General features: G+C 47.7%; 1 protein-coding gene across 2 annotated transcripts; it reads left to right on the forward strand.

Annotated features, from left to right (window-relative positions):
* The first annotated feature begins 86 nt into the window (after positions 1-86).
* On the forward strand, positions 87-27,795 carry PTBP1 (polypyrimidine tract binding protein 1). Of its 2 annotated transcripts, XM_032092695.1 has the most exons (15): positions 87-252; positions 4,063-4,093; positions 13,761-13,839; positions 14,337-14,509; positions 15,455-15,601; positions 16,536-16,706; positions 17,421-17,531; positions 17,824-17,998; positions 19,239-19,313; positions 20,599-20,744; positions 23,255-23,288; positions 23,788-23,880; positions 24,183-24,399; positions 24,646-24,723; positions 25,052-27,795. In XM_032092695.1, exons 1-15 carry the CDS (start codon positions 245-247, stop codon positions 25,182-25,184), a joined length of 1,671 nt encoding a protein of 556 aa, XP_031948586.1. In that variant the 5' UTR covers positions 87-244; the 3' UTR covers positions 25,185-27,795. The 2 variants fall into 2 exon arrangements, with proteins under 2 accessions (XP_031948586.1, XP_031948587.1); XM_032092696.1 differs by lacking the exon at positions 4,063-4,093 and having other exon boundaries at positions 129-252.
* The last annotated feature ends 110 nt before the right edge of the window (positions 27,796-27,905 follow it).

Here is a 27,905-nt window from a genome sequence, read left to right on the forward strand (position 1 = left end):
GCCCCGCCCCCTACCCCGAGCGCAGCCAATCGGCTTCTCGTGAGGAGCCAGGGCACCAACCCCGGGAGGCGGGCGGTCCCGCCCTCCCGTCAGGGTGACAGCTCCGCCGGCCAATGGGGCGCCGGCGCGGGCGAGGCGGGCCGGGCGGCGCCGCCATTTTGTGAGTCTATAACACGGAGCGGTCTCGTTCGTCCCGCTATTGCGGCGCCTCCACTCCGCTCCCGACGGGTCGTCTCCGTGTGCAATGGACGGGTGAGTCCCGCCCGGCGCCGCGCCGGGGCCACGAGCGGCGCTGCTGAGCCCCTCCCGTGGTGCGGGGGCGCCCGGGTCGACGACCCGCGCCGGGGGCTGGGGCGGTACCTGTGGGGGGCCCACGGGTGCGGCCGGGGCAGGCGGGGGAGTCTCGTGTGGGAGCCCCCCCTGTCCCTGGACCTCTCCCCGCGGGCGGCGGAGGAAGCGGAGGCGGCCCCGGCGCGCCGCCTCGTGCGGGCCGTCCCCGCGTGCGCTCCCGCCGCACCCCGGGTCCCGGCCGGGGAGAGCTCGGGGGTCCCACCCGGAGGGGCTCCGAGAGTCCCGGCCGAGGGGAGCTCCGGAGCTGCCGGCCGGGGGGGGCTCACGGGGTCTCGTCGGGGTCAGGAGGGGGGGCGGTGGGCCGGGAGCGCCGCGGGGGCAGGCGGGGGGCCCGGGCGCGGCCCCGCGGGGGCGGAGCGGGCGGGGCGGGCGCACCTGGCGGGGCAGCGGGCGGTGATTCACGGCCGCGCTCCCTCCCATTGTCTGGCTCTTCCGCGGGCGGGGGTGGGGGGGCTCTCGCTGGGTTCCTTTTGTGACCGGTTTTCGCTCGCCCAAGTTTCGTAGGCGGGAGGAGGGCGGGCAGGGCTCCATCGCCGCCTCACCTGAGCGCCGCAGGTACGGCCCCGGCCCCGCTCCCGTTGTCCCGTGCAACTCCGGGAGAGAAAACTTCCCTCCGCACGTCGGGACTCGGGGAGTTTCCAGAGCGCAACTTTTATCGTGGGCAGCGTCGATTCCTCTTTAACCACCGCCCGGCGGGGCCTCTCTGCGGCAGAGTTCGCTCTAAAGCGGGTGTTTTATCAGGGGATCTCTCTCGAAAACGAGCTCTCCGTGTTTCTCTTCTCCTGAATGGCGTGTTTTTTTTCAGTGATGTGGTTTTTTGTTTCTTCTAGCGCGCAGTAGTTAAAATATTTCTAAAGGCCTCCGAGTAAGCAGTTTGTTTTCCCAGAGCCGTAAGTACGGGAAGCCCAAATTAGTCCCTTCTCGCTTTCTGCCTCAGAACACTGGTCTGGGCGTAGTCACATGTCTGGGCTTTTTTACACGCTGAAAAGGTGGCGTCTCAGTGTTGTTTTCATCTTAAAATCCATAAAAATCCTGTATCTTACAATTTTGGCAGTCTAGGATCGCTCTGCTGCTTTTAACCAGTTGCTCATACTGTTGAATGATATTATAAAAAAAAAAACTCAACAAATTCTCAGCACATGAGATCACACATTCTAGTGGCAAAAATCGGTTTGTTATCAGCTGTAGTTCCAGGGAAGGCGGATGTTCTGTGCATGTTAAACTAGTTGCTATTTGAATGTAGACGCTGTAGTGTAACATGCGAGTCTCGGTTCCCCCTCGTCTCTTGGAGATCCTGGTGCAGGATCCGTTTGCCCCGTGAAAGTGTCTCCTGTGTCCTGCTGGAACTTCAAAAGCTGCTTCGGAAAATGGTTTTAGGTTTTTGCCGAGTTGGCAGCGAGTGGCCCCTAGCTCAAGGCTGCTCCCATCTCCTTCTCCTGAAAATGATCCTGAGCTGTGCCCAAATGATCCCCTTTGAATAAGTTGCTTTGTTAAAACATGTGAGGAATCCATATGGGCAGTGTTACTTTGGAAAATGACCTGGAGGTTTTACTGGTGGTGCTTAATTTTTCCTCTTATTGCGTAGGAATTATCCCATTATTCCATGGGAAGAAATAATTTTTATGAAGGGCTTTTTTGCCTATTCTTTTGGAACTGGGAGAAGTTTTAATCCCCTCCTGAGAGCTGATGTGCAGGACAGGAGAAGGAAGCTTGGGATAATTTACTGAGGGGGTGTATGAACTGGAAATACATTGCATGTTTCTTGAATAAAAATTCTGAAATACCGTTGGAGCTTGTTTCCTGTGGTATGCATTATCAAGTGGGCTACAACAATATTCCAGGAATCAATAGTTCTTGGCAAATAAAATGTCTCTTCCTGTTGGATACTTCTAAATGCCATCCCCTGGTAAGGCACTTTATGTAAAACATTTCCTGTGTGAGAGGCCCACAGGAGGAACAGGAAGTGGGAGAAACTGCTCTGGGGTAAGTTTGAGAGTTTGGGAAATGTGGGGCATTCCCTGTTCTTATTGTGCTTTGTTGGCAGTAGTTTTTTTAAGGTTCTGGAAATGCCTGGATTAGTGTTTGTGTGTTAGCTGAGGAATGTGTGCTGTGTTTAGGGATGCTGGTTTCTTGAACTGCTCCATGCAGATGGGTTTCATTAGTTCATTAGAGCTGACCCTCGAGTGCAGCCAACCCATCTGCCTGGTGGGTGACCAGCGCCGGGCTCACGGAGCGGTGTCGGATACGGCCTTCTCCGAGGACTTCCCCTGGAAAATACGGAACTATCGCGTGGCTTCCCGCAGCAGCCGTTGGACCGGGCTGTGGCTCCAGCTGCAGAGCGCTGGGTTATGATGACATGGCAGGTTGGGGGGAAGAGGAAGTGTGAGGAGCTGAGCTGGCTCGTCCTGGGGCTGTGGTTCATTTGTGGAGCTGGGGACATTCGAGCGGCCTAATGAGATCAGGCAGGACTTTGATGCAAGTTAGGAATTGTTGCAGGAGGGGGGGCAAGCAAGAACTAGTAAATGCAAGTTTTTTTCACATTAAATCACTGTGTAGAGTTGAGAACTTCAGGTTTCATATTGCTGGTTCAAGAAGGACTGCCCTGCCTACTGTGTGTCCCCCTGCTCTGTGGAGCTGCTGCAGGTCAGTCAGGCGGCCATTGCTGCATCCTGTGCTCTGGAATTACAGGCAGCTCTTTGAGAGGAGTTGAACCAGGCAGGGCTTTGTCCATGGCAGTCCAAAGGGGTCATTTCTGCTCTCTGTTTTGTGTTGCTGCTTTACAGGGGGTTGGAATTAAGTACAAAAAAAATGCAATCACCAGTGCAAGGGTATAACTGAAATCTTAGGCTGTCTGAAGTGCTCCCACAAAACAGTAACGTGGAGGTGCTCTAAGGCTCTGGAAGATCACCTGGGTCCAACATGCCAGGCCATATGCAAGCCATTCTGACTGCATTGGTGGAAGACATTGCTGCAAAGGAGGGGTGTGTTGTGGTGTAGAGAGTTCAGTGCTGACAGGAGCTGGTGTGGGTTGCTTGAGGTACAGCTGGTGTTATTTTTCATCTTAGTTAATCAGAAAATCTTCATTTCAGGAGGCTTAAGTGTCTAAGGTAGAGTTTAATAACTTTTTTTGTGGAGTTGATAGAGGAATTCTATGGAGGGTTTACCCCAGCTTGGGATTGCCTGGACCTCTGGGCATGCTGCTGGTCTGGCCCTGCTCTGGCAGTGCTGGTGTGGCCTGAGGGCTCCTGCTCTGCTGGGACACAGCTGGGCTCTGCCCCTGGGACCACTGGAGCTCTGGTGTTGGTCTCTTCAGCCACGCTAGAGCCTGGCAGGGGCTCTCTGTGTGTCGGGGACAGGAACCTCAGAGGGGGATGTTGGTGACGGAGCTGACTCATGATGCTTTTCGTCTTGATGTGGTCAGAGTCGAGGTCACATCGCTGGGCTTGGGGGGGTTCACTCCCACCCCGTGCCCTCGCAGGAGGAGCAGGTGCTGCCGTAGGAAGTGGGAGAGCTGCAGTTTTCTGGCACTGCTGGGTCTTGGGTCTCCACCATCACCATCTAATATTTTTTCTTTGTATAAACTGTCCTTGGCTCACCTGCAAAGACAACTGTGCACTTTGACTTGCTTTTTTCTTACTACTGTAAACTATGCTGGATTTTTGTGGCAAACCTATCTAACTTTTTTAATCCTTTTCTTTCTTTTTTCTACAGCATTGTCCAAGATATAACAGTTGGTACAAAGGTAGGCACTTCTCACTTTTTCTCTCTTTTTACACTGCTCAGCATCTGACCTAGTTTTAGCCTCACCAAATGTAGATCTTCAGCTGTAAAGGGTTATTTCTGGTACCATGTAAATTGGTTTTAACCAGAAGGTAATTCAGTTTCATGTGCATTTAAAAGTTATAATATGGCTTAGCATTTAGCTGTTGGCATTTGGGCATTGATTATCAACTTGATTGCACTTAGAAACAGCCCTCTCCCCTGCTAAAATGTCAAGCGATGCTTGTTACTTGTGTGCTAGACAATACTTCTCCATGAAGAAACTGGTCCTTTTCCTTTGGAGAACTCCATTTCCTTTGTTTGTGTGAATTCCTGCTCAGTTATATGTCAAAAATCCTTCTGCCACAAAAAGGGAGGGTTTAGCAGTTGATTTTTATCTCCTGTGAGTACAGTAAATATGACCTTTGCCCTTCTAGTCTCAGGTTTGCAAAGTGCAGCCTTAGCCCTAAACTCAAAGTGCTGACAGGAGGCTCCTTATCAGCCGCGGGTGGCAACAGGCGTCGCATTCACAGGATCAGCACTGGTCCCGTGAAATGCCGAACCGGAATGGGCAGGACAGAGTGGGCTGAAGGGTTCGGGTTTGATTTGGTGAATGTTGTAGCTCTGGGGTCAGGACTGCAGTGAACTCGGCCCTGTGTGTATGTGTTGGCCATCGGCAATGCGGCCGAGCGGCACATGGGGAGCCAGTGACCGAGGGCTGCCAGTGACTGAGAGCCACGAGTGGCTGCTTGGAAGGGCCAGGGAAGCGATGCTGTGGGATGGGACTGATGTGGAGCGGAGCTGGTGCGCTGAAAGCACCGGCAGCCCTACAGAATGGGGTAGGAGCATCACACAGAAAGTGCTGCTGGCCAGCAAAGTTTTTGTGTTGGAAATACAGAATGAACTGTGTTAAGCACAGACAGCCTGGTAGTGTGTTGGGGTCTGAAGGGGCTCTAGCAGCTGGGGGGAAAAGGTCAGTTCTACTTCTTCCCCTACGGGAATCTCAAATTTGAATTAATGATAGTGTCTGGTTCGGGTGGATATGCTGCCTGCTGCAAGGAGCTCAGTTTGCCTTCGGATGCGAGGAGGAGAGGCTTGAGCCTGGACAAATAAGGTTGGTTAATAGTTCATAGCCATTATGAAAGGTGGACTAAGGCATCCCCAGAGCAGTTTGATACAAGGTCTGCTGGTAAACTGATTAATGTCGGTTAAGGTCCCCTGGTTTTTAACAATGTGTAATTTGTAACTTTTAAAAGTGGTTTTACATAACTAAACTTGACCAGGAAGCTTCTGAAACTGTAGTTGTAGTCCTCAGTGAATCTTGGAGTTTTGGGGTGTGGGATTGCCTGCCTCATCACTCCCATCTGGAGGGATTCCAGTCCCTAGTTCCGGTCAGATGGCTCAGATGAGGACTGGGAGCAATCCCATCTGAGTGCCTTCACCCCTGACGTGGGACAGCATCGTACCCGCGGCTGTGCCAGTCAAACAGGGAGGGAGTGGTGAGACTGAATTGTGCATGGAACATGAGGTTTCTTGTAAAGTCAGACGAGGCAGGTTTAAAGAAAGTTGAATCAAAATTTGAAGAGTGGCAGAAGCAAGCACGAAAGCTGAATCGTCTTGGTAAAGGTAAGTTTTCAACTGATTTTTGCTGTAGCCACATTATCTGATTGGGTTTAAGTAAGTCATTGAGTATGCAGATGTAGTTCTTGTTATAGAAGTCCCTTCGTTAGTGCTTGGGTGTAACATGTCGTGGGTTTCTGTAGGTAAATTGGAGTCTGTGTGCATCTGAGAGCAAAGTGAAACTTCTGTGCTCCCATCCTCTGCCTGTGTCAGCCATGTCAGACAGCTTCTGGGATCCAGCACGGACTGGGGTGTCCATTCTGTCACCCGTGCTCAGGAGAGCTTCCTGGCTAAGCTATCTAATCACACACAGAGATCGCAGCTGGAAAACTGTTTTTAATCTGAGGTGTAAATGCACTCATTCCTGATGTCTATGTGCACAGAAGATAGCAATGGTTCACAGAAGGTAGGGATTTGTTAGGTTGTTGGAAGATGACAGTCCCCAAAATCTGTCAGCCATGCTCAGAGACATGCTACTGAGCCCCCAGTAACCTTGTCCATGATCAGATATTGTGACTGGAATGTCCCAAAGCTGGCTCAGACAAGTAGGAAAAGTGCCTGTGACTCAAACCACTGCTGAGCAACGTGTCACAGCAAACTCCCAGTGGCCTCTCGGCATCTTTGTGCTGTGAGTGCCGTGCTTAACTTGGAAATTGAGGACTTTCATAAAGTCCTTTTTTTTCAGTTTGCTCCGCATTATTGCTTTAAAAGGCAGGCTGCTGGCATATTTTTTTTTTTATTCTCACATCCTTAATTTACATGTTAAGAGTATTTACACCCACCTATTAATTTTTTCGAGGTCTTAATTAAATTTAGTTTCTTTAACTTAAGAAGCCCCCAGGTTGTCCTAGTGGCTTACTCCTCTGAGCACTGTACTGCCTAAATGGTCTTGTTTTTAATCAGGTGTAATTGTAGTAGCCATTCCAAGCTCCTCAGTTTAAAGTGTGTGAATTTGTTTAGGAAGCTCATTGCCATTCTGGTGTGGGGCTTCCTGATGCACAGCCTTCTGGAATGTCCTGCAGATTAGAAACACATGATCTAAGACTTACTCCTTCCCATAATTTCACTGCTGTCTGAAAAGCAAGAAAGTCTGGCCCTAAGATGGAGGCACTGTATTTGAGCTCTGAGGTGCTGTTTCACCCTGCAGTTGCCTCTTGCAAGTAGTCTGATCAAGGTCTCTCTCTGTTGTGTCTTCTTGCCCTTTGTTTAATTTCCCTGGATATCACTGTTCTTCACACTCTGAAGTCTGAGCAGGACTAGAGAGAGGATGAACTGTGACACGTCGCTGTTCTTTAAGTGAAATTGCGTTTTGGTGATTGGAAAAGTCTGAGAATAGTTTAGGTGCTGAATAATCCCATAGTTTCTTGGCTAAGTGAAGCTCTGCTCAAAAGATTGCCCTTCCAGAAACCAAAAGTGCAGTTCTGTGGCGTTTGAGAAGTTAATTTTTAAAACAGGCTTTGCTGGAGTGTGATACAGGCTGACTGCATAGAAGTGATTTGTGGTGAAGCCAGGATCTTTGCCATGGGAACAGTAATTATGGCTTCAGGCAGTGGGCCAAGAATGTTGTGAGGAAATTCCAGTCCCCTCCTATGGCTTTAGTTAGAGGCTGCAACAAGCTGGCTCTTGTGGCCTCCCTGTCAGGCATGAGCACACATGGGAACCACATGTCGGTGGCAGGGGACACGGATGGCAGTGGCTGTTGGGCGGCATCGGGTCACCTGAGTGTGCCAAACAGCTCCATCTCGCCTGGGAGTGCTGCATGCTGCTTTATGCCACCTGGGTCTTCAGGTCATATATCTGTTAATAAAATGGTTTTAGGAAATACTGGATCTAAACCTCAGGCCTACTTTGACCTCAATCTGTGATGATTTAGAAAAAAACGAAAATATTTAATACACGTGAACTTACTCAACTGCACCTTTTAAAACCTGTAAGTTGTAGGGATGGAGTCTGGTCTCTGACATCTGCTTCAGGTATTGTCAGACTTGAAAACGAAGGTGTCTTGGTGCCGCATTTGTTTTCTTCTCACACCAGCAAGAAGAGGAAGCATTACTTAATTTCACGTTCCCCATGGCTCTGGTACAACTCTTTCAAGCTTCCTATGAGAGCACACCGAACGCTGTGCTCAGCTGGGCCGGTGTTTGAGCCATCCCATTCATGGTGCTGCCTCTGCACAGCCGCAGTTCAGGTGCAACTGTGCTGCTTAGAGAGTTCCTGCTGAACATGTATGTTCCACTGACCCCCTGACGGATGGGGCAGAAATGTCCTTCCGTGGGTTCTGTGTTCCTGGAGTGACTCATCCAGGGTTATTTCTCCCTGATAGGATTTCTGTTGAGCTTTGCCAAGGCCCCTCTGCTCCATGGCAATGACTTGAAAACTCAAGGTTGACGAGTAGTTAAGTTTCAGCTTGGGAGCGGTGGATCATAAAGCCTGGGTGTGTGCTGCCCTACAGAGCCAGCATGACTGCATTGCTGCAGCACTTGGAGTTTAGGAATTTTGGGCTATTTAAACTGGCCACACCTTTTATTTGCTCAAAGGGCAGGTTTGTTTCTCGAGGTGTCTCCATAGCAGCAAAGCTGAGAAAGAAAAGTTAGGAGGGGCTGATGGATGAGTGGGTTGAGGATCCGGCTTTGCTGTGAGGCTGGTGTGTGCTCGAGCTCTAACACAGCTCGTTGCCAAAGCACACAGGGTGAGCAGGTGCAGCACTAGAGGGTCTGGTGGCTTTTAGGAACTCCGGGGCCTGTCTGTAGCCTCTAGAAACGGTACTGGCACTTCCAGCAGTACAGTGGGAGGAAACTGCCATGCTCTGACCATCTCACCCAGCTTCAAAGGGGCCAGGAGGGTGTGTGTGTCCAGTGTGCCATTGGGGGATCCCAGTGGGGAGCTTGCCATTGGCTGCTTTGTAGGGATATCAGCCTCAGTCTTGTCCGGGCAAGAGGGAGGTTGTAACAGTTTTAAAAGCCTCAAGTGGCAGGTGACTGATGTTGGCTGAGCAGAGCATGGGTTGAAAATAAGCATCCCCTGTGCCTGCCAGATAGGCTGATGCCTCTGCCACAGATCCACTGTGTCCATGGAATATGCTGACTGCTGGGTTGGACTTAATTTGATTAATGGTATATGTGTTCTTGTGTTTGAATTGGTACATCAGCCATGAGCAATTTGGTGAATTTAATTGATCCAAACTCCTTTGGTTCTGATCAGATGATAAATTGTGTGTCCAGTGTGTGAGTGACACAGAGATGGGAGCAGTGTCACATTGTGCCGGGCTGTGGAATCTTCGAGTTGCTTTTTGTTGGCCTTAACTTCCCAGCTTCCTGGAGACTGTTGGGGATGCAGGTGTGCGTGTTCTTCAGAAGTGTTTCACAAAAAAAGTTGACTCATGGTTTGTTTGTGACCCAAATTGGAATGTTTTTCACACTACTTTAACTGACTAAAGAGTGCTGGAGGCAGGAGAGGGGAGTAGAGGGGAAACATAAGTGAACTGTGCTGGACGTGAGTCTTTGGTGGAAGGCAAGGAAAGCTGGCATCCTTCCTAGTAGTTTAAATTTAGTTCCATTCTTGAATCTCGAATCTCTCAGCAAAAAATGTTGGAATGTAACATGAGTGTGATGATGTCATCAGACTGGATTTCTCTTAATAGTTTCTTCACAGAGATTTGAGCTGTGAACTGAAGGATCAGAGCATTCCTGCGTCCCTCTGGGACTGACCTCGGACAGCCCCTGATGAGAGCCGCTTGTTCCTTCTGTGCTCAGAGGCATTTTCTTGCCTCTTTGATCAGAGCAGAGGGTTTTTGTGAGCTCAGTGGTCTGTGTCATTTTTTGGAAAATATTACAGTGGTCTTTTATTGGCTCTACAATATTTTTCAAAACGTAGGAAAGTGAAGAACAACAGTGCCCACGTGCTCTGACTTCTTGCAGCACAGGTTTCCTTTGATTTCTTTTCAGAGGGGGGTTTCCAAGTGCTGCTGTTCCTTGCTTTGCTTTCTGTAAGTGCCTGTTAGCTGATGGCCTGCTTGCCTCCAAAATCCACCTTTTCCCTCTAAAGGTACTGCTATCCCTAGTCTGTCAGAGCAGTGTAAGGTGCTCCGCATCCAGAGGCAATCCTGCTGCTATGTAGGGTTTCCTCAGTGAGCCATGGAGACAAAAAGCTTTTTGTAGATCTTGAGCTTGACCAGCCTGTGGCTTCTGGCCTTTTTGGTCATTGTCCCCTTCCTTCCCATGTGCTCTGTCTTTTTGCCATTGCTTTAATTTTGCTTTCTGCCTGAAAGTTGATTAATATAATGTGTTTGACTTGAAATGAATATTTTTATGGTGATTCAGTTTGTGTTTGTTTCTAGCCTTTTGCACAGGCAGGATGCAGTTGACTTACTGTAATCCATTTAAAATAAGTGCTGTATCTTAAGTAGATAAAGGATTATATAGGGCAGCTGGGAATTTCTGTAGCATTTCTAGGTGTGCTGCTAGAAGCTGAGACAATCTCTGGCCTCATTCCAAAGTATTGTAAGCCAGGTAAAATCCTACTGGCAGTGAGGCAGTGTGTAGTGTATGTAAATGAGCTGTTGCTTTTTAAGCTGTGAAAGCCTGGACAGACTAAAAACTCTTAGAATTTACTTGTTAAAACTTTAAAACAAGGCAAGGCTTAGAGTTTGGGGCATGGTCAAAAATACAGCTGGGGGAGATATGAAATGTTAAGCTGTACCTGCCTCTCCCTGAGTCTGAAAAGGGAACGAGGGAGTTGTTGGCAGCAGGGCTGCCTGGAGCATGGTGTGTGATTAAATTAGTGCAGCTTGGGCAAGGGGCCTTCTGTAGTCAGGAGCATCAGGCCAGAGGAGGCTGCTGGCATGGAAACCCATCCCAGCGGGGTTTCCCTGGTGCCAGTGTGCTGCTGACTGGGGATTTGGATGGTGGAAACAGCCCTACCCTGCTCTAGGTAGGATCTGGCTGTGTGACTCCAGAAGTGGTGGTTGTTTTCAGTCAACAGGAAGAGGAGATTTGTTAGTTCAAACGAGGAATTTGATGTGCTGTGAGTGCACTGTGGCTTCTGTTAATCTCGTCATAAAAATACCAGCTGTGAAAGAATGGCTGAGCAGAAATGTCAGTGTAATTAATGCCTCTGTGAGCAGGGATGGGAACTGGGAGTTGGAGAATCATGTCTTGAAGAGCAGCTGGGCCTCCCCAAAAGACTCAGAGAATGTAACAAGGAGAGAAGCAGTGCTGTGAGTGGATGTGGGTGATCACCAAACACCCCCACAGCCCTTGGCTGGGTTTGTTCTGTTTTAAACCCAGATTAAATTATATAAAACTTCAGAATCAGTAACTTTTCTACTGTCTTTACCAGAATAATTCAAAATACCCAATGGGGGCGTTGTTGGTGAGAAACTCTTCTAAACCTGTTCAACCAACCAGTCTTGCTTTGGTTCCTCTGCCTCTGCTGAATTGGGTACTTGGTATGAAACATTTGAATTTATACCATGGTTTTAAAGAAACTCATTAGTGTTTCTAACATGTACAGAAAGAAAAGATAGAAAAGAGTCTGGAAAGAGACTGGTGATCCCTGCAGTGTAAGGGCAGAGAGCTGATGGAGGCTGCTGAGTTGCTCATTACTGTGGGCATGGTCATAGAGAACTGGGTTTCAGTTTGCCTTGAGTTTGGTCGTTCCAAAAAAGCAACTATTTCCTGTGGTTATCTGATATCAGCTCCAACCCGCCGATGAAAAGTCATGGTTCATGCAGCCTCCTTGTGCTGGGGACTGGCCTGTGCAGCATGGGGATGGCAGCACGGGGTGACCACTGAGGCTCCTTAGGGCTCTGCTCCCCTCACACTTCAGCAGCCAATCCTGCACAGGGAGATGTGGGGAATAACTTCGGTGTGACTACTGTCCATAAACTTCCTTGTGCAGAGAAAAGACCTTGGAATAACTGCTGTTTTCCAACCATGGCAGTATTCCCTCCTCGTTTGCATGTACTTCCAGCTGGGAAGCTTACAAATTGACTGCTGCTGCTTTTGATGTTGAACAATCATCCCCCCTCTGCCTCCCGGCTCTGGTCTGATCGCAGTGGGCAGTACAGGCTGTCTCCAAGATAAGAGGGGAGTGGATTGGAAATTGCTCTCTTTAAAGAGACATAGATTCATGGAGCCTGGCTGCAGTGACATCCTTGTCATCCCTGCCTGTGAGGAAATTCTCAAATATGCAAGAAAATGTTTATTTTAAACAAGCCATTAGGAAAGCTAAATTCTTTCCATAATGGTATAAATGCTTGTTTTTCCAGTTTATAGTTTCCTAGTGTTGCCTCCATGAGAGCCAAATATGTGGCTTGTTCTCCCAGCATTTCCATGATGGGTTTCAGGAGCTGCCCACTATGTTTGCACAGACACATCAATTTGTACTGGAAGTTAATACTTAAGATGATGTTTTTAAACACTGAAGTCCCATTAAGGCCTGATGCGAAGGCTTTCATGAAGCCAGAAACACCCGACTGTGTGGATAGGGCTGTGCTTTGATGGGTGGTTCTTGTCAGTAGCTGTCAGGTGTATCCCAGGCTGTGGCACAGAAAGCCATACCTGGAGTGGCAGCAGCAGTGCAGGCACAAGAGTGTTCTGACAGCAAACCAGAGGATTTTTTTTGTACCCTTGGAATTATGCCTTAATTTGAGTCATCAAAGGATGGGATCACAGTCTAATAGCCTCCCAGCCCAGCTTGCCTCTTGGTGTACTCAGGAATCGAAGTGCTAATTAGAACAGCTGTTAAAAGGCCCATTCTTAATGACTGCGCCATGTGAGGAGGAGGAAGCCGAGGCCAGAGCCTTGGTGGGAGCTGGTCAGTGCTTGCAGGTGACCAGCAGCAGCTCATGAACCGCGGTTTGGAACCTGGCCTAATTCTCATCTTCGGGACATCAAAGTCCTTGAAGCCTCTTTGAAGAACTGGCAGTGAGTAGTCAAACGAGAAATTCGAGATTTGAGGGGGAAAGAAAAAAAGCCAAACGGTGTGTCTGTAGCTGGGTGTTCTGAGGCTCTCAGTGACCTACTTTCCCAGCCTGTCTGCTGGGGGAGTGCACAGAGCTTTTGTTGTTACATGGCTCCCGTTTCTGCAGGTGCCACCAGATACAGGGCGTGTGGAAGATAAGGGTTTCTGGTGCCATGGTGTGGAGTGGGGTACGTTTCCATCGAGGTGGGTGGGAGCTGCTGAGGCAGGGATGAGCTCTGTGCTTTTTTCTGTTGATGAAAGCTTTTTTAGTGCAGCACTTTTGTGGAAGAGTGGTGTAAATGATGAGAAAGTGCTCTTGTGTGTTAGATCTGTAGTATTGTGTCTGCTCACAGTTTACAATGGGACTTGAAGTCTTCCATGTAATTTACTTGAAATTAAGCTGTGCTGATTGTAAGGTGCATTGTGTATGCAAGTATAGATTGTGCTAAGAAGTCATTCACAGGCACGTTTACTTTTGTCTTAGTAGTGTTTTTTGTACATACTACTTGAGCTAGACTAGTCCTGGTCAGTTGAGGTGATTTAGATGACTTTACAGGGAATGCTGTATCAGAAAATACCTTCTACCAGATCAGGGTGCTCCAAGCCCTGTCCAGCCTGGGTGTGAACACTTCCAGGAACGGGACACAAAATGCACAGCTTTGGTTCATAACTGCCAAGTCATTCCCAAACAGTTTTGGCAGCTTCAGAGTGAAAATCCTGTGGGATGGGAGTAGTCAGAAACCTGTTTTGCCAGGTATGACAGGAGAAGGTGTCTGTTGGTGCACAGCACTGCGTGTAGTGGCTTCACACAACTCAGCAACACTCCAGCCCTGAGATCTCTAATGCTGAGCTGAAAAGAGATACTGAACAGTGCTGCTCCATTACCAAACTGGATCTGACTGATATTTAATTCATGGAGGTGAGCTTCACTGCCCACTGTCAGTATGTTTTCACTTACACTTGTGTTCAGCTCCTCTCCAGCTTTCTCTCAATTGTTCTGCTTTAGGAGTGCCTGGACAGAATTGAGTAAAATGCTGTCTGTTTACCTGTCTTCTGTTCTCTTCCAGCGGGCAGCTGAGGAGCTTTTCTCTCCTTGTGTTACTACTAACGGACCCTTTATCATGAGCAGCAACTCTCCTTCTGCAGGTAATATTGCATGGAAACAAGCACAGCAATTTATAAGTGCTGTGAGGAGGTCTGGATTTTCCTTCTTAGTCATAATTTAAAGGTCTCTTCATTTTTAGTACTTACTAGGCCTTCTGTGGGATGGTGCTGAATAATAATAATAAACTTCAACAACACTAGGCCAGGTGGAAAGGAATAAAGCATCAATCTGGGGTTAGTGGCTCAGACCCCCCACTAAAAATGTGGATGGGTAGGTGTGTGCTTTACACAAACTAGGAAATGGCCACTGGAGAATTGATTCCATTGCACTGGCATTTGGCTATGTCCCTCCCATCATGTAATTTGGGGGAAAAAAAGAATAAAACCACGTGTCTTCAGACTCAAGTTAACTTAGACTATGGAATTTCTCTGTAATAGTGCAGTGACTGGCTGGGAGCAGAGTCTGTGTGTCAGCAGTGGGAAATGTGTGATTCTTCTTCCAGACCCTTCTCATCAGCAGTAACTCTTGCCTCTTACAGCTAATGGAAACGACAGCAAGAAGTTCAAAGGTGATAACAGAAGTGCCGGGATCCCATCCCGAGTAATCCACGTCCGCAAGCTCCCCAGTGACGTCACGGAGGCAGAGGTCATTTCTTTGGGCTTACCCTTTGGCAAGGTCACCAATCTTCTGATGTTGAAAGGAAAAAACCAGGTATTGTCTCCATAATTGAAAGCATGGATTGTGTCAAAGACTCGATGAGTTTGTCATCAGGAAACCAGCTCCAAGTTGTTTAAACAACTGCTGTGTGTTACGAGTCAATAACTTCTGCATACTCTTATTTTACTTTTCTGTGATTATCCCATGGGCTGTAGAAAATACCATTTTCAGGCTGCAGAAGGAGCTCAGTCCATAATTACAGGTTGTCACTTATAATTAGCGTTAGGCCTGGTTTGGAAATTGCAGGCCAGGGATTATTTGGACAGCAGTGCCATGAGTTGGCCTTTTTCACTCAGGCTTGCTTGACAGCCGAGTTACCACCGTGTAACGTGGCATATTGAGGACACCTTTCCAGATGTAGTAAATGAGCTGGGTAAGGCTGAAGTACTCTTGAGTAATGCAGGAGGTGTGCACTAATTTGGTAACTAAAATTGTCTTGCAAATTAAGGAGTAAAAAAAAGCAAGCCAACTTTAATCATTGCTTAAAATAATGTCTTTAATCTTAATTATGGAAAGGTGCCTCTGATAAATTGCGTGGTGTGATTATATGCAAGTGCTTACTGCAGTGACTTGCTACAATCCCTTATGTTTCTCTTTTGAGAGAGAGAAGCCCCTAAGGGTGTGGAGCAGTGAGGGGGCTTCTTACCCTGGAGAGAAGTGAAGAGTCTGGATTGTTGCTGTATTTTTGTGTTCTTGCAGACACTTATGTCTAAGTACACATAGCGTGGAGATCTTAGGGTGAGACTGAAGCATTGCATTAAGTCAGTCTGGAGAGGGAAGATTCTCATTTGTTTTACCTACAGTTGATTTTTAAACAGTTCTATGTACAAAAACATGTGTAAATGCAGTTGTTGAAAAGCTGTTACGGCTGCGCCAGAGATTCGGGGTGACCTGGTGCTGTCCTGGTGTGATGTGTCCGTGTTGGGTTTCACTTCCCAGGCTTTCATAGAGATGAACACAGAGGAGACAGCCAACACCATGGTGAACTACTACACCACAGTCACTCCGGTGCTCCGGAGTCAGCCCATCTACATCCAGTTCTCCAACCACAAGGAGCTGAAGACAGACAACTCTCCAAACCAAGCAGTCAGTTTGTTCTCTGCATTGTAATCCCAGGGAGGGCGGACACACAGCCAGATCTCTGCTGCTGGCTTGAGATCCACGGGCTTGAGTAACATCTGGTGCTTTAGGGTGTTTGTTTCTAATGTTTGAAAGATTTCTGTGAAGTGCAGCCCTGATGGGGCAGAACTCGCCTGTGGTAGAGCACGGCCTGGTGCTGGTAGGTGCAGCTTTGGGGTGGCAGTGCCTGAACCCAGCAGGTCTCAAGGCTCTGAGCCCTCAAGGGTCTCTGCACCACAGGCTCTGCAGATGGGAAAAAGTTCCTAGTTTCAGCTCCGCCCCTCCTGGCAACCTTTTAGGACAGAAACACTGGAAAGAAGTTCAAGTGTTGTGCCTCTTTGTCAGATGTGGCTGCCAGTACCATCCGCTTTGTCTCCTCTCACTTCTTGAGCTGACTCCAATCAGGATCAGAGCATCCGGTGCTGTGCAGATGGAATGCTGCTGTTGGAGCTGGAGCACGAGTGTTCTGTATGTGAGGGGGCTCAGCAGAACCCTCAGGCACTTGTCACTCGTGGATCCATGTGGCAAATATGCATCAATCTTTCAGTCTTGTCAGCTTGTGTAGGATTCTGGAAATAGTGTTTCACTCCAGAAGACCCCCATTTTTCCCTTTTTCTAAACAATGGGATAATTTTGCTGCATCGGTTTATGCTGAGCAAGATTTTGCCATAGCATAGGTACTGCATGGTTGATTTAGTTTGTATTTTTGCTCTGCCCTTACTGGCTGGGGTGGTCTTTATTGGCCCTATCTCAAAAGTGCCCCAGCCCTGGGAGCCGCATGTGGCTGTTCCACTCACTGCTGAGTCCAGCAGGCTGTTTGCAGAGCGGGAGCTCAAGGAGAGCTGACAGTGTGTTTTTTGGAAGCAGAAGTGTGGGTCTAACAGCTTTTTTGGTCCTGCAGCGTGCCCAAGCAGCTCTGCAAGCCGTGACCCAGGTGCAGGCCGGGACCCTGGCGCTGGCCGCCACGGCTGCGGCCGTCGATGCAGGGATGGCAATGGCTGGCCAGAGCCCTGTCCTCAGGATCATTGTGGAGAATCTCTTCTACCCTGTCACTCTAGATGTTCTGCACCAGGTAAAACATGTCACCACAACTGCTTGAAGATTGTCCTGGAGAAAGGGGCAGCAGCAACTGGTGTATTGCTGTAGTTGCAAATTTTGTGGTTTGCGTTTGTACAATGCAATTTCTGAACAGACTTCTCCGGAGACCAAACACCTACAGGAGATGCTGCTAGTTTTGGTCTCCCACTCTTGCCTGATTTTAATTTCCAGAGATTGGAGTCCTGGTCCACTTTATTGGATTGATTACAGTTCTTCAGGTTATCTTTAGGTTTTAGCAACAGTACCTGCTCCTCATCCTTTTGCCAGGGCCTGGGAAACAAATTGTGTCCAGGAGCTATTTAGGCAGTGGCCAGTTTGGAAAGTTCCCTCTGTCTGCTGTGATTGCTTAACGTTATCTTAATGTTTAAAATGCAAGCTTGACTGCATTTAAGAATTCCTGAAATTCCTGGAAGAGGTTGAGTTCGTGAAGGTGTTTGTGAATATTCCTGTTTAATAAACCAGAATAAACAAACTCTGCTTAGGGTGCAGTTCAGTCACTCTGATGTGTTCTAGGCTGATGCCATGATGCCAGCCAAGCAATGCCTACAGTGTGGTTTAAAACCTTCAGTGCTGCAGTTGAAAAGCTGACGGGCTGAAGGGATGACTTTTGTTTCTGCTTGTAATAAGAGATCAATATGAAATTATCTTACTGGAAATGTGATAACAGGATATGCAAATATCTTTACAGATCTTTTCCAAATTTGGTACAGTCTTGAAAATCATCACATTCACGAAGAACCACCAGTTTCAGGCCCTGTTGCAATATGCTGACCCCATGAGTGCTCAGCATGCCAAACTGGTGAGTGCTGCATACCTGGATTACTCTCCATTGGGTTTGCCTTGTTTAATCCAAGCTCAGGGTGGGCTTGACACCACTGTTACCCCAAGAACAGGGCATGAGTGGGAGGGAATTGCTCCCATATGCGACTTGGAGGCTGCCAGAGGGGCTGAATGAAGCACAGCTGTCTCCACATGAGATACCTGTTCTCAGGTGGAGCCATGGGGTGGCTAACACCTTCACTCTGCAGAGAGCAATTGCTGTGAGCTTGGTGTGAATGCATTTGGGTGAGGACTGGTTTGTTTCCTTGCAGTCTCTGGATGGACAGAACATTTACAACGCCTGCTGCACGCTGCGCATCGACTTCTCCAAGCTCACGAGTCTCAATGTAAAGTACAATAACGACAAGAGCAGAGACTACACCCGCCCAGACCTGCCCTCTGGGGACAGCCAGCCCACTCTGGACCAGACCATGGCAGCTGCTTTCGGTGAGAGTTCAGGAGGTGGGAACAGGACAAATCCAGCTGGTGTGGGTGGGTGGGTGGTGGTGCATCCTCCACCCCCTGCTACTTTTCAGACTGCAGTGTGCTCTGAGAAATGCTTGTTAGGCCTCGTCCTCAAAAATACTGCCTGGCCTCAGCTCTTTCAGAGGGAAATTTTTCCACAGGTGCCTTAGCTTGCACTGGCTGTTTCATACCCTATGTGCATACCCTTTGTGCATATGCTATAGCAAATCTGGAAGTTAGGTTAAGTTATAGTTACCATTTAGGCTAAATGCTGTTAAGTGTTACTGCTCTGTTAAGATTGTTAAGGTTAAGCTATAAATTTAGGTGTAAGTTAAGTGTTAAGTTTAGGTGTTGTTAAGCTTTAGGCCACATTCCTTTTCATCTTTGTTTACACTTTCTTTACACACACACACCCCTAGGTAGTTTTCAGTTCATTTCTGTTTTGGTTGCCTGGATTTTGTTTAGTTTCTTGTTGCTTGCTTTCCCTTGTTGTGCTTTAGTTGCCTTTTGTAAAGGGAGTGAATCTTGCCAATGAATCAGTTGTGCTTTGTAGTTTAATATTAAATCATCTTTTGTTTGTACCCTCGTTGGTGATTTTTTGGGCAATCTCAAGCACACTTGTTCAGGACAGTGTGTCAGGAGAAGGGAAGGAGGATGTCATCCTGGTGTATTTGGTCAAAATTTTGGAATAGAGTGTAAGGAGGAACATTTGGGGATGATCACTGAGGATCAGATTAGTGCCAAATCCCGTGGCAGTGCCAGCAGTCGCTGCCTCTGGTGCCACCTGGTGTTTGCCCAGGAATTGTTTTGGTAATCTCTGGAAGTTCATTGTTATGTGAGAGGCATTTTTGAATTGCTGGCTGGATTTTAGGGTTTAGCTTTCAACTAAATGGTTCTGTTGAAGGCCAGAAGCCATTCTGGCTAAGTTTAGGGAGGTTTAGGTTAGATATTAGGAAAAGGTTCTTCACCCAGAGGGTGGCTGAGCACTGAACAGGCTCCCCAGGGCAGTGGTCACAACACCAAGCCTGACAGAGTTGTAGAAGCGTTTGGACAGCGCTCCAAGGCACGTGGTGGGATTGTTTGGTCTGTCACGTGTAGGGCCAGGAGTTGGACTAGATGATCCTTGTGGGTCTCTTTCAACTCCGAATGTTCTGTAGTTCTGGGAAGTTTAGAGTTTTCCTGCTGTTAAGGCATCTCTGTATAATGTGTATGTCTTTCCCAGGTGCCCCAGGAATAATCTCTCCTCCATATGCAGGAGCTGGCTTTCCTCCTACTTTTGCCATTCCTCAGGCTACAGGTACTGTATTTCGTAAGTTGTCATTTTATATAGGTTTTCTGTTGCTGAAGCATCTTCATGTTTTAAAGCAAAATAGTGATGTTTTTGTTGAGGTTAACCATGTAAATTCTAAATGCTGGCACTTGGACATGGAAGGGCCTGGTGATTCAGTACATCACCTCAGCTAGGAATGCCGTGTGCAGCTGCAGCACCTCTGGGCAATGTCCTGGTGATGGGAGGAAAACACGTGAAGCAGGATGGGAGAAACAGTAAAGGCAGGCTTTGAAATAATTGGGGAGATGGTGAGGAGATAGAAGTTCTTGTGCTTTGAATTTCCTCATGTGATTACAAAGGTTGGGAACTGTATTTGACAGCTGTAAATGTAGTCAGAAGCAAGGAATCTGTCCATTTTTTTCTTCAATATTTTGAGAAAGCTGGTATTTAATCATGACACTGATTACATGTGCTAGGACAGTTGCACTTCGAAGTTCACAGCTCATGCTGTAGGTAACAGATCATTGCTGCTTCCAGAAGTAGCCAAGAGTCTGAAAACTGGAGGTGCTGAACACGCTCACTGGAGTGCCAGCCTAAACAAGCCTTGCTGGGGTCCTCAGCGTTCCAAGCCATGTTGACTTTCTGGGAACACGATGGAATTTCCTTGCTTATGACAAACAAGCACAGAGTGGGCTGTTGAGGGGTTGTTGTTTTGGTAACATCCAGCCCTGCTGAGGAAATAGGCAGGGCTGCTTTGGGAGGAGTACTCCATGGAATTGACCACTAGCAGTTATTCCTTGAGCTCTAAAGCTCCTCTTGGCCTTGGAGGGCCGGTGTAGGAGGTGCCAGCTGGTACTGGGAGCTGCCTAGGAATGCCTGTAAATCCAGCTGCAGTGGTTCCCACTCAGGAGAGCTGGGTGATGGTGGCACAGGGTACCTGGTGGTTGCATGCGTGGTGAGAGCACATTGTGCATGCCCTGGTTGGACGGACCCTCCCCATGCCCCATGTGTGACACCTGCCCTGCACAGCAGAGCTGAGGCTTTGTGCTTGTCCGCTGCTTGTGAAACACGCACGAGATTGCTGAGGCACCTGCTCAGCACCAGGCACTGCAAGAGCAAATCCTGTTAGAAACCAGAACATTTCCTGCAGCACCAGAAGCAGAGGCTCCTGTTGCCCTTAGGATGACATGGGCATTGTTGGGAATGATGACTTGCATGGTTCAGAGGGCGTGCTGTTCTCCCTTCTGGTGCAGCGAATACACTAGAGTACATGCTGTTAATTCTTTACTGGTTAATATTCTTTAATTTCCAGGCCTGACAGTTCCAAGTGTTCCTGGAGCACTAGCTCCTTTGGCTATTCCAGCAGCAGCTGCGGCGGCTGCAGCAGGGCGGATTGCCATTCCCGGCCTGTCTGGGACAGGGCACTCCGTGCTGCTGGTTAGCAATCTGATCCCAGAGGTTAGTGCAGTCCTAACTTTACTCTTTTTTTTTCTCCTTCCTGTTACCTCTGCTTTCACTTTCTGAACACAGATTGGGCTGAAATTCATTGAAAGTGAAATCCCGCTGTATCCAAAGGAAGCGGCACCGCTAGAGCAGCCGCTGCCATGCTCTGACAGCCCCAGGTGCAGGGCAGAGCAGTACTCTAGTTGCTGAAGGGAAATGGGAAAGTCCATCTCAGATTGAAATTGCTCTTCCTTGGTTCTAAGCCAAGGATGCTGCCTGCCTGCTCTTGTCCCCCAGAGACTACAATGCCTGTCCCTTCCTCCCTCTTCTGTGTGGAGTCTCCCCACCATTCCCATGGAATAGTGTCATTTGGGTCACAGAATAGCCATGTCCATTCCTTTTCCTTGGCATGCTGTAGTTTTTAATACATTAATTCAGAACTACAGAGAGGCTTCATGCTGACCTTTGCTCTTTCTGTGTAGTGTCTGGATCCCTGCTAGCTTGACCTTGTACCTGTGCAGTATTTCCTCTGCCATGTGCTTGCACATTTCCCCCTTCCAGGATTCCTGGAAGTTTTTCCTTAGCTAAACCCTTTAACAGCTCACAGTTTACATTTTCAATTCTACTTAACTGAGTGAGTTGAAATATTGGGGTTTCTCTAAAAATAAAGCAAGTAATATTTGAACAAAAACCTTGTTTAATGAAAGACAGCACCGTAAGGGAATTGGATACGGGGGGCTTGGATTTTCCTTCAGTCAGCCCCTGGATCTGGTTGGATTGAAAGTGTAGAACCTCTGGTGTTCAGCAGAGTGATGGGGCTCTGCTGAGGAGCTGTAACTGGTGGGACTGTGCACACACGTTAATAGCACTTTGCAAAGCTGTAAACCTTACCAGTGATGGCAGAGTCACCACAAAACCTCTTTGGATCAAAGGGGAAGCCTGGATGTGATGAATGATCAAAACATTTAACTCTTAATGAGGTGAACCAATTGGATCATGTTTCAGACTGCTCTTACCTGTCATTGCTGTTCTCTCCAGGGCATGAAATAATAGCAGGGGCTGTGGAACAGCTTTGGGATTTGCTGCTCATGCTGCCTGGAAACTGCTCTGCCATTCCAGGGACTCTCATCTGTGGCTTGTTCCACCATAAGTCCTGATAATTGCTGGCATCATTATTCCTGTTCAGTGTGACACTGCTCTGGGGATGCTCTTGGGTGCCTGGATGGCAGTGGCAGGACAAGGGACTGTGCTGCACCTCTCAGATTTCTCACAGCTCTGTTTAGGCAGGAGCAAGCAGTTATTTCATGCCCTGTGGTTTTTTTGAGGAGCTCTTCACTCTCCATCCAGCTTGTCTTTGGGCTAGAGAGACTTTGGGACTTGGACTGAAGCTGTGAACTAACAGACATGAAACTTTTTCCACTGCCTGTATAATCAGTGTTGTAGAAACTTACCTGTGCCACAACCAGTTAGTAAAGAGACAGTATTGCCTGGAGTGACTCCTCTGCCGTGGGGTTTTCCTGAGTGGGAATCATGGGAGCTGAAATGGCTCCATTTTTTCTTCCACAAGAGTGGGAGCAGTTCACACATCTCAGCTTGTGGTGACCCAGTACTTTCGGTTTCTGTACGGTGAGGTCAGGCCACGGAGCGGGAAGGGAACAGTCCTCTGCAAACAAGGTACCAGCTCCTTTATCTGAGTGCTTCCAGCAGACCTTGGAGTGGGATTTGTGGCAGTATAGCTGCTCATCTGCATGATCTGTTTGTTTAAAGCAGTGGCTGGTACCCAAGGTGGACATTCCTTGTTTCTTTCCAGCCAAGTATTGTGGTATGGATTGCTTCCTGCAGTCCCTGACCCCAAAGCAGCAAATGAAGCTGTTTGTGACTTGGTCCATGAAGTCATTAACTGTAAACAGGGGAAATACTTTTAGTCAAATTTTAGGGAATGCCATTGCAATTGAATTGGATATTGCAGCCTGTGGAAGTCACTCTGGGGGGATACTGTCTCTTACTCCTTTGTATATCTGAAGTAAAAATGCCTTTTCTTTATCATTGTGTTCCACTAGGTAAAACCTATTAACTGTTTCTGTAAGCAAGTTATTGTATGTAGAATTCTATAAATCTGACTGATGGAACACTACATATTCCTTATGTATTTACTGACCTGTGTTTTTTGCTACTTTTTTCTTTTCTCCCCATCCCTGAATTTTTTTTCTTCCCCCGATCCGGAATTTCTTTGCCAACTGACTGCACGGTACTTCTGCTTCCTGTTGTTGCTTGAAACAAAAAAATAAAAACATTCCCCTTCCAAAAAAAAAAAAAAAATATAAAACAAACCCTGCTCTTCGGAAACCAACCTGCCCTTCAATATTAACCATCTTGAAAACTTCATCATCCATCAACCAATTTCGCCATTTCCTGCGGGGACTCTGCCCTTCCTCGTTGTGGACGATTTGTGCAACCTCGCTCTCCCCTTCGATTCCTTACCTCTTCCCTGTCCCTCCGCTGCCTTGCTCTGCTGTTCTCTAAAGAGAGTTACACCCCAATGCCTCTTTATTCTTTTCGGTATGTTATTATTCACACTTTTTATTACCTTGTTTTTCATTTATTTGAGATTACTTTTTGATACTTCAGAAATGTACAGTTTGCAGTTTGCTTTTTTTTATTTTTTGAATGCATAATTTCGGTTTTACATTGTTTACTTAGTTTGCTGTTTAATTTAGTTTGCCTTTGGTTTTGGTTCAGTTCTGCATGGGTTATTGCTTTGCATGTCTTTGATAAGAGTTTTAAATGGTGAGAGCATGTGAAATTGTCCAGTCTTCTGGCAGTAAGATTTTGGCTTTTTGCTGAAACCCAATGTCTTTTCTTTAATGTATTGTTCCATTATTATTCTGCTATATAAGAATTCCCTTAATTAGAGCAGAATACGTAGCCATGGTTGGAATGAGATCAGTTCTGGTTGGGAATGGATGTTTTTGCTGTTGGATTGATTAGCTGATGTTAAGTTGAATGAGACTTTTTGTTTCCCTACCTAAGACTGTTCTTGTTTCCTCCCTCTTTGAAGGAGTCTATGGTGATGTGCAGAGGGTGAAGATTTTATTTAATAAGAAAGATAATGCCCTGGTTCAGATGGCTGATGGGAATCAGGCCCAGCTTGGTAAGCTTGGCAGGGTCAGACTCTGAGCAGTTAGGGACAAAAGGGGTACTTAAAGCTTTGATATTGGCACTTTCTTCTCTTCCAACAGAAGACCCAAATGTATCCATGCCTCGGGGGGTGTGGCTGTGGGGCTGCTCTGGGACAGGGGTGGCTCGTGGGTGCGAGGGGGAAGTAGGCAATGCAGTGAGGCAGAGGGACCCTGCAGGGTGCGGTGTCTGCGAGGGCAGAGAAATTCTGGCCTTGGATTCATGTCTGAACAAAACTGAAGTACCCTGCAGTCAGGTGTGTCCTCCCCCTTGCAGCCATGAGCCACTTGAATGGGCAGAAGCTCCACGGGAAGCCAATCCGTATCACGCTGTCCAAGCACCAGACAGTGCAGCTGCCCCGTGAGAACCAGGAGGACCACGGCCTGACCAAGGACTATGGGACTTCTCCTCTACATCGTTTCAAGAAACCAGGCTCCAAAAATTTCCAAAACATCTTTCCCCCTTCTGCCACTCTTCATCTGTCCAATATTCCGTAAGTATCTGCAGGGAGAGTTCCTGTTTGGCTGAGTATTGAGGTGTTTGCAGCCTCGGTTGTGAGGGTGGGCACAGGCAGCTCTGTGCTGCTGCCAGGAGAGCTCACCCAGCTCCCTGTTCCATTGCCTTGCCACACCAAGAGGCTGCTGGTAGGGAATTTAGAGAAGTCTCTGATGAGAATTAGTTTTTTGAGATAAATTTGTTCTGTCAATGTCCATTTGACTGGGAAAACTGTTTGTTTCAGACCTTCAGTAACTGAAGAAGACCTTAAAATGTTATTTTCAAGCAATGGTGGGATGGTCAAAGGATTCAAATTCTTCCAGTAAGTGTTTTGTGTTATGTCCTCTCCTTACTCTGGGGTTTTCATATGGGAAGGGTGGAAGTACTTGGTTCCAGTAAAAGGCTCAAAGGTGAGCAGAATCCTTACTAACAGTGTTTGACTCTGGAATAAAGAATTCCTGAGTACCCTTGGGTTGAGCACTGAGTGAGCAGTAGGGACTGTGTGTGCTTGCCACAGAGACACCCCTCTAAAGAGTGAGTGTGGTGCGGGTACCCAGGGGGTTAATTCTCTGCTGGATGGGAGAACTTGGATCAAGCTGGGGAAACTCCTGCAATGGAACTGAACGTGCCTGAAACTTGTGTCTTGTCAGGAAGGACCGTAAAATGGCTCTGATCCAGATGGGCTCTGTGGAAGAAGCCATTCAGTCCCTCATTGACCTCCACAATCATGACCTGGGGGAGAACCATCACCTGCGCGTGTCCTTCTCCAAGTCCACCATTTAGAGCTTGGGAAGGCCTGAGTAAAAATGGACTTGACTTAAAACCTCTGGGGTTCAGCCTTGACCTTAAAAGGCTGAACACCAGGGTTTCAACTTCCATCATTCCAGAAAAAAAAAAAAAAGCCACTTTAAAAATGCAGCTGAAGTGACCTTAAAAGACCAGAGATTTTATTTTTTTAAAGAGAAATCAGTTTACCGGTTTTTAAAAAAAAAAAAAGAAAATTAATTTTAATTCCTCTTGCTAACCTTGCGGTGATGGGTAACAATCTTGACTGTTCCAATAAAAATCACAAGTTCAAGTTTACACTATGGAACCTGCTCTGGGAAATTCCCCTCCCCTCCTGCTCCTCTTCCCCCAAAAAGCAGATCCCAACAAGTTTATCAGGTTTCACATTGATGCCTTTTTTTAATTTCCTTACCCATCCATGCCTTGAAAGACCTAAAACCACTGTGTGAATTCACTGTAGCGCCTTGGAGTCAGGATTGTGGTGACCAGGAGCTCCCAACCCGCCCAGCACAACACTCGGTTGCATTGATCCCACCTTACCTGTGCACCTGCTGTCCTGTGCCTTAAACCTTCTACTTCTTTGGGGAAAACATCTGAGCTGCAGGGAGGGGATGGGCAGAGCTGAGGGGGGGGAGTGGTTCTGGCTGACGATCAGCTGGGGGAACTGGCAAAGTGGATAAAGGAAATTTTGGGCTGTGACTCGGGGCAGTCATTCCCCGCTGCCCTGCACGTGTCTCCATCTCCACGTCTGCCCTGTGCCACTTCCCAGTCTGCTCGTGGGTCATTGCCACCTGCAAACTCAGGTGGGAGTTACCTGAGAGCCTTTGTGGCTGAGCAAAAGTGTGGGTGGGGGAGCATTCCCAAGGCCAAATCACATTCCAGTGTCAGGAGCGAGCCCGCAGGCTCTGCCCTCACAGAGCATCGGTGAGGGACAAAAGAGCCGCTGTGGGACACTTGTGAAGATGAATCAGAGTTTGTCGAAATTGTCTGTGTATATACCTAAATGCTTGGCTAGGATTTGGAGAATCCTTGGATACCCCACAATTAGAAAGGTGCCTGCAAGAGGTACCTTTGTGCCCCTAATTGGAGATTAACGAGGCTGCTGTAGCTCCGCCATCGTTCTTAGAGCATGTCTTCAGCATTTGAGCTTTTGTTTGAATCCTTGTATTATACTTTGATGCCGTTGCTGTCCTCTGTGCCTAGCAATATTTCCAGTTGACCAAATATTCTAATCTCTTTATATGCAAAAGAAATAGTTTAAGTACCTTTTATAGAATGATAAGATGGTATAAACGTAATCTAAATTTACTCCTTTGTGGTATTACCCGTGTATACTGTACTTTATTTTCTTTGTTTTGTAATTGAAGCTGTAGGGCAGGAGTAGTTTCCAGGCTGAGGTCGTGGCTGAGGATGAGCAGAGACAAGGGTGTGAGAGAATGAGCACGAACAGCTCGGGAATGGAAGGAATAGGACCCAGGCTAAAGATTTTTTTATCTTTTGAACCTATAAGCCCAGATGTTGTTCTAGGAAGGGAATTTATTAAAAGTAGAATGCAGCAGATCGGTTTTTCCCAATGATACAACCTTTGTTTTTGTTGTTTTGTTTTTTTCTGGCTTACAACTCTTTCCCGGGCCATTCTGCCTTCTATTCCGTGTGATCCGATGTTGCCTTACATTTCCCTCTAACCTGCAACCTGTTCGGATGCAAAATAACAAGAATCTTGTACTTTTTTTCAGGGTTTTTCTGCAAATTGTGGACCAAAGTTTGTTTTTTAATTGTCTTAGTGTTGCAAGTTCTGATTTCCTTGCTTGGTATGGGAGCTCTTGACTTGCCTAGCACTGAGTGTTTGGAGAAGTCTTAACTTTCCGTAGTTCCTCCCTGGACTCTCAAGGATACGAATTATGTGTGAGGTCCGAGTGAGGGTCCGGCTGGGGCTGTGGCGTGCTGGGTACCCCTGAGGGGAGGGCAAGACCCCCAGTGACAGCATCACCCCAGCTGCTTTTGGGTACCTCTAAATCTGGGTGAGCTGTGCTGGAGCCAGGGCTCTGCCCCTGCAAAGCTCCCCCGGGCCCTGCCAGCGTCCTGCAGGAGGGCACAGCCGGGGGTCTCGATGGCTCTGGGCTCGTCCCCTCCCCAGTGAAACACCCGCTCCTCCCACAGGGGACCCAGCCCGCCCAGCACAGCAGCACTGGGGTAACTGGTCAGTGCTCCCCATCACCCTCCCCAGCTCTGGGGAGGCTCCCGGGGCCGGGCCCCGGCCAGGACACTGTGGGTGTCCTGTGCAAATCACAGATGGATTGGGGTAACCAGGCCCCCGGCACGGCGGGCGCTCCCTTCGGATCCTGTGTTTGCATGTAAAGAATGTGAGTAACTAAGGGTGTACATATTTATAATTTTTTTATACCTGTTGTAAGACATGAGGGGCAGCAAAACCCAGTTTTTTATGGTGACCAGATGTATTGTATATTTTGATAACAGCAATTCCAGGTTCAGTATTGTGGAAGGTGGGTGGGGAGGGGAAGCGTACACACCATCAGAATTCCATTGCCTCTTTCAAAGAATGTTTGTAATGCAAAAAGAAATGAAATTAAAACTATTTTATAACAACCTTTGTACCTTTCTGTAGCTCCATTATTTCCTGTTGAGATTGTAGAAGCAGTTGGTGCCCAGTCTGTACTTGTGCTTTCAATAAATTCTTCTGTATCCTTCACTCCTGAT

The sequence above is a fragment of the Corvus moneduloides genome, chromosome 28 (assembly GCF_009650955.1).
Source record: "Corvus moneduloides isolate bCorMon1 chromosome 28, bCorMon1.pri, whole genome shotgun sequence".
NCBI lineage: Eukaryota > Metazoa > Chordata > Aves > Passeriformes > Corvidae > Corvus > Corvus moneduloides.